The sequence below is a fragment of the Trichechus manatus genome, unplaced genomic scaffold (assembly GCF_000243295.1).
Source record: "Trichechus manatus latirostris isolate Lorelei unplaced genomic scaffold, TriManLat1.0 scaffold00059, whole genome shotgun sequence".
Classification (NCBI taxonomy): Eukaryota; Metazoa; Chordata; class Mammalia; order Sirenia; family Trichechidae; genus Trichechus; species Trichechus manatus.
In genome coordinates, this window is record NW_004443995.1 from 1,608,023 (window position 1) to 1,614,578 (window position 6,556).

Consider the following 6,556-nt stretch of genomic DNA (forward strand, 5'->3'; position numbering starts at 1 on the left):
TTTTTTGTGGTGCTGAAGTTTTCTTTGTTCTTCTTACTCTCTTGTGCTGCATTACTTTTGTTTGTGGAGTTTTTTCTATTTCTTTTGTTTTTGTAGGTTTTGTTTTTGCTGAGACTTTATGTTTTTCATCTTTATTTTTATGAGAGAAGACAGTCCTGTGAAGACAGACTTATGCTGCAGCTTCAAGCCAAGAAATGCTTGGGGCTAGCAGAAGTCAAGATAGAAAAGATGAAAACTTCTCCTGGAAATTTCAGAGAGACCATGGCCCTGCCAACACCCTGAATTTGGATTCCTTTTCTCCAGACTACCACCCGTTTGTCAGTTTGTGGTACTGTGGTGCCTTGCATGTTGCTATGATTCTAGAAGCTATGCCACTGGTATTTCAGATACCAGCAGGGTCACCCATGGTGCACAGGTTTCAGCGGAGCTTCCAGACTAAGACAGACTAGGAAGAAGGACCTGGTGGTCTACTTCTGAAAAAACTGGCCAGTGAAAACCTTATGAATAGCAGCAGAACATTGACTAATACAGTGCTGGAAGATGAGCCCCTCAGGTTGAAAGGCATTCAAAATACGACTGGGGAAGAGCTGCCTACTCAAAGTAGAGTTGACCTTAATGACGTGGATAGAGTCAAGCATTCGAGATCTTCATTTGCTGATGTGGCATGACTCAAAATGAGAAGAAACAGCTGCAGACATCCATTAATAATGGGAACATGGAAAGCATGAAGTATGAATCTAGGAAAATGCATGTGAAATCTGGACAATGAGTAAGGAAAACCAAAGAAGAATTGATACATTTGAATCGTGGTGTTGTCCAAGAACACTGAATATACCATGGACTGCCAAAAGAATGAACAAATCTGTTTTGGAAGAAGTACAGCCAGAATGCTCAATAGAAGCGAGGATGGCAAGACTTAATTTCATGTAATTTGGACACGTTTTCAGGAGGGGCCAGTCCCTGGAGAAGGACATCATGCTTGGTAAAATAAAAAGTCAGAGAAAAAGAGGAAGACTTTCAACGAGATGGACTGACACAGTGGCTGCAACAATGGGCTGAAGCATAGCAACGATTGTAAGGATGGCGAAGGACCAGGCAGTGTTTCGTTCTGTTGTACATAGTGTCACTATAAGTCAGAACTGACTCGACAGCACCTAACAGCCAACAACGACAATTCTCCAGAACTGTGAGACAATAAATTTCTGTTGCTTAAACCACCTACTTTGAGATACTTTTGTGTGTGTGTGTGTGTGTGAGTTCTTCAGTCTTCCTTTTTCATTGTCCAGTTTTCACATACATGTGAGTCAATTGAAAATACCATGTCTTAGGTCAGGCACACTTTAGTCATCAAAGTGACATTTTTGCTTTTTAAGATTTTAAGGAGGTCTTTTGCCGCAGATTTGCCCAATGCAATACATGGTTTAATTTCTTGACTGCTGCTTCCATGGGCATTGACTGTTGATACAAGTAAAATGAAACCCTTGACAGCTTCAATCTTTTCTCCGTTTACCATGATGTTGCTTATTGGTCCAAGTGTAAGAATTTTTGTTTTCTTTATGTTGAGGTGTAATCCATACTGAAGGCTGTAGTCTTTGATCTTCATCAGTAAGTTCTTCAAGTCCTCTTCACTTTCAGCAAGCAAAGTTTAGTCATTTGCATATCACAGGTGGTTAGTGAGTCTTCCTCCTATCCTGATGCCATGTTCATCTTCATATAGTCCAGCTTCTTAGATTATTTGCTCAACATACATATTGAATAAGTATGATGAAAAAATACAGCCTTGATGCACACCTTTTTTTAATTTTAAACCACACAGTATCCACTTGTTTTGTTCAAACAACTGCCTCTTGGTCTATGTACAGGTCCCTCATGAGCATAATTAAGTGCTCTGGAATTCCCATTCTTCACAATGCTATCCATAATTTGTTATGATCCACATAGTCGAATGCCTTTGCATAGTCAATGAAATACAGGTAATCATCTTCTGGTATTTTCTGCTTTCAGCCAAGATCCATCTGACATCAGCAATGATATCTCTAATTCCACATCCTCTTCTGAATTTGGCTTGAGTTTCTGTCAGTTCCCTGTCTATGTATGGCAGCAGCCAGTTTTGAATTTAGCAAAGTTTTACTTGCATGTAATATTAATGATATTGTTAAATAATGTTCACATTCCATTGGATCACCTGTTTTTGGAATGAGCATGAATATGGCACTCTTCCAGTTGATTGTCCGGGTAGCTGTCTTCCAAATTTCTTGGCATATACACGTGCATGCTTTCAGCATTGCATCCATATGTTGAAGCATCTCAGTTGTTATTCAGTCAATTCCTGAAACCTTGTTTTTGCCAGTGCCTTCAATGCAGCTTGGCCTTCTTCCTTCAGTACCTAATTTGCACAAATTATTTTTAAAAAAGATATTTTTGAGACAATTGGAAATTTGAAAACTGATTGGATATTTGGTAATATTAAGAAATTATTACTAATTTTTCAAGATATAATGTTATTATGTTAATATTCCTTCTCTTTTAGAGCTGCATGTTGAAATATGTACAGATGAAATGTGATTTCTGGGATTTGCTTCAAATGAAAATGGGGGAGGAAAAGTGTATGAATGGGGTATAGATGAAATAAGATTGGCCATGAATTGATTATTGTTGAAGCTGGATGACTGGCACATGGGAGTTCATTATATCATTCTGTCTACTTTTTCATATTTTTTAAAATGTTCAAAAGAAAATATTTTTAAAAAATCTGTTATACTTCTTGTTTATGTTTTTAGTATTATTTTTATGTTCATATCCCATAGAGATAAAGGCAAATAAATCTTCCAAATTATTACACATGTTTGAATTAACTGATTCTTTGTTATCTGCATTGTCAATTAACATTAATTTCTTAATTTTTTTTCTTTTTTTTTTTTGCATATGTGGTCCATATATGTAGGAGATGGTTCTGATCACTTTAAGATTGATGCCAACGGTGATGAACTAAGAACAACCACAGTACCTTCGTATGATTGTAGACCTTCCTACAGGATGACTGTAATTGCCAGTGACCAGGGCATGCCTCCCCTTGAAGGACAGGCAGTTGTTAATATTCAGGTAATGTTCCGTTGTCACCACAGAATGAAAAAGGATGTTCTGAAGGTTTTGTATGATTTTTATGCAAGTGCATACAGTGACGATGTATTAAACATATGAATACTCTTTTATTCCATTGCACATACCGTAAGTACTTTTTGATTATCACTAGAGAAAGTATTTAGATCCAAATAATTTAAAAAATTCACTGTGTATAGTTCTTGACAAGATCATTACTTCCGTTACTGTATGGGCATTTATGTTGCTTTGTCTATCTAAAATGAGCAAAAAGTGTCTTTTCTTCTACTTGTTCCCAAATGCAAGGATGTGGTAAGTTTCCAGGAGAAACTTGTATGTAAACAAATGGCCACACGATAAATTACGTTGTTTTTTGTAATTTTTTTAAACTTAGAACTAAGTCATGTAAAATTCATATTTTAATATTTTTCTTTAATTGTAATGAAGAGACAAGTTGTGGAAAGTCTTTATAGTAGAAAAAATTACACCAACCATTCAAAAATAAGATGACTTTGCATTGCTAGATTTTTCTGTTCATACACATGACAGTTATACTAACGTAAGCATGTATAATGATCAATAATATATATTCCCAGGAGTTCTGTTTCCAAATTATATTCTTTATTGATTAAGGATATGTGAGTTAGCAGAAAATTCTATATGGTCATACGTCAACTCTTTTGTTTCAGAGAAACAAAGGCACATGATATTTAAAATGTACACATGTTGTCGTTATGCATATATTGGTCTCTAGGATTAAAAGTAATTTGGACAACTAGCCATTCCATATTCCCATTGAAGAATCACAAGCTGCAGTTCAGCATGACCTCATCAAACTATCATCTCACACTTTTTCCCCTTTTTTTCTTTTTTTTATTGTTGTTTAAATGAAGTTTACATTTCAAGTTAGTCTGTCTTACAAAAATTTACACACACATTGCTATTTGACCCCAACTGCTCTCCTCGTACTGTGACAGCACACTCCTCCTTCCCACCCGTGATTCCCCATATCCATTCAACCAGCTCTTAACCCTCTCAGCCTTCCCATCTCAACTCCAGACAGAAGCTGCCTGTTTAGTCTCTTGTATCTATTTGAGCTAAGAGGCACATTCCTCACAAGTATCGCTTTATGTCCCAAAGTCCAGTCAAATCCCTGTCTGAAGAGTTGGCCTCAGAAATTGTTTTAGTTCTGGGCTGATAGAGAATCCGGGGGCCGTGCTCTCCAGGGTTCCTCCAGTCTTAGACCATTAAGTCTGGTCTTCTTACTAGAATTTGAGTTCTGCACCCCACCTTTCTCCTGCTCTATCTGGGACTCTCTGGTGTGTTCCCTGTCAGAGCAGTCATTGGTGGTAGCTGGGCACCATCTAGTTCTTCTGGTCTCAGGCTGATGAAGTCTCTGGTTTATGGGGCCCTTTCTGTCTCTCGGTCTAATACTTTCCTTGTGTCTTTGGTGTTCTTCATTCTCCTTTACTCCAGGTGGTTGGAACCAATTGATGCGTCTTAGATGGCTGCTTGCAAGCTTTTAAGACCCCAGACGCCATTCACCAAAGGAGGATGCAGAACATTTTCTTAATAAGCTTTGTTATGCCAGTTGACGTGATGTCCCCTGAAAGCACGGTCCCCAGACCCCTACCCCTACTACTCTGTCCCTCAAAGTGTTTGATTGTATTCAGGAAACTTCTTAGCTTTGGTTTAGTCCAGTTGTGCTGACTTCCCCTGTAGTGTGTGTTGTCCTTCCCTTCACCTAAGATAATTCTTGTCTACTATCTAGTTAGTAAATAGACCTAACCTTCCTCCCCACCCTCGTTACCAATAAACAATGTTTTCTTCTGTGTTTAAACCTTTTCTTGAATTCTTATAATAGTGGTCTCATACAATATTTGTCCTTCTGTGACTGACTAAATTCACTCAGCATAATAAGCTCCAGATTCCTCCATGTTATAAGATGTTTCACAGCGTCATTGTTGTTCTTTATCGTTACATAGTATTCCATTGTGTGGATATACCATAATTTGTTTATCCATTCATCCGTTGATGGGCACCTAGGTTGCTTCCATCTTTTTGCTATTGTGAACAGTGCTGCAGTGAACATGGGTGTGCATATATCTATTTGTGTGACTGCTCTTATTTCTCTAGGATATATTCCAAGGAGCAAGATAGCCTGGATCGTATGGTACTTCTATTTCTAGCTTTTTAAGGAAGCACCAAATCAATTTCCAAAGTGGTTGTACCATTTTACATTCCCACTAACAGTGTATAAGTGTTCCAGTCTCTCCACAACCTCTCCAGCATTTATTGTTTTGTGTTTTTTGGATTAATGATAGCCTCTTTGGGGTGAGATGATATCTCATTGTAGATTTGATCTGCGTTTCTCTAATGGCTAATGATCTTGAGCATTTCTTCATCTGTCTGTTAGCCATCTGAATATCTTCTTTGGTGAAGTGCCTGTTCATATCCTTTGCCCATGTGTTAATTGGTTTATTTGTCTTTTTGTTGTTGAGGTTTTGCAGTATCTTGTAGATTTTAGAGATTAGACGCTGATGAGATTTGTTGTAGCCAAAAATTTTTGCCCAGTCTGTAGGTTGTCTTTTCACTCTTTTGGTGAAGTCTTTTGATGAGCATAAGTGTTTGATTTTTAGGAGCTCCCATTTATCAAGTCTCTCTTCTTGTGCTTGTGCATTGTTACTTATGGTTCATATTGTGTTCATGCCATGTGTTAGGGCTCCTAGCATTGTCCCTATTTTTTTCTTCCATGATCTTTATCGTTTTTCATTTTATGTTTAAGTCTTTGATCCATTTTGGTTAGTTTTTGTGCATGGTGAGAAGTACGGGTCTTGTTTCAGTTTTTTGCAGATGGATATCCAGTTATGCCAGCACCATTTGTTAAAGAGACTGTCTTTTCCCCACTGAACGGACTTTGGGCCTTTGTCAAATATCAGCTGCTCATAGGTGGATGAATTTACGTCCGGATTCTCAATTCTGTTCCATTGGTCTATGTATCTGTTGTTGTACCAGTACTAGGCTGTTTTGACTACCATGGCAGTATAATAGGTTCTAAACTCAGGTAGTGTGAGGACTCCCACTTTGTTCTTCTTCATCAGTAATGCTTTACTTATCCAAGGCCTCTTCCCTTTCCATATGAAGTTGGTGATTTGTTTCTCCATGTCATTAAACAATGCTGTTGAAATTTGGACTGAGATTGCATTTTATCTGTAGATCGCTTGGGGTTGAATTGACATTTTCACAATGTGAGTCTTCTCTCCATGAGCAAGTTATGTTTTTCCACTTATGCAGGTCTCTTTTGGTTTCTTGCAGTAGTGTCTTGTAGTTTTCATTGTGTAGGTCTTTTACGTCTCTGGTTAGATTTATTCCTAGTATTTTATCTTCTTGAGGGCTATTGTAAATGGTATTAATTTGGTGATTTCCTCTTGGAGGTTCTCTTTGTTGGTGTAAAGGA

General features: G+C 37.7%; 1 protein-coding gene across 1 annotated transcript in view; it reads left to right on the forward strand.

Annotated features, from left to right (window-relative positions):
• Nucleotides 1–6,556, forward strand: part of DCHS2 (dachsous cadherin-related 2) — a 384,708-nt gene that overhangs the window by 255,500 nt on the left and 122,652 nt on the right. Inside the window, 2 exon segments of the mRNA XM_023733482.1 lie at nucleotides 255–321; nucleotides 2,945–3,102. Coding sequence (XP_023589250.1) covers nucleotides 255–321; nucleotides 2,945–3,102 — 225 coding nt within the window.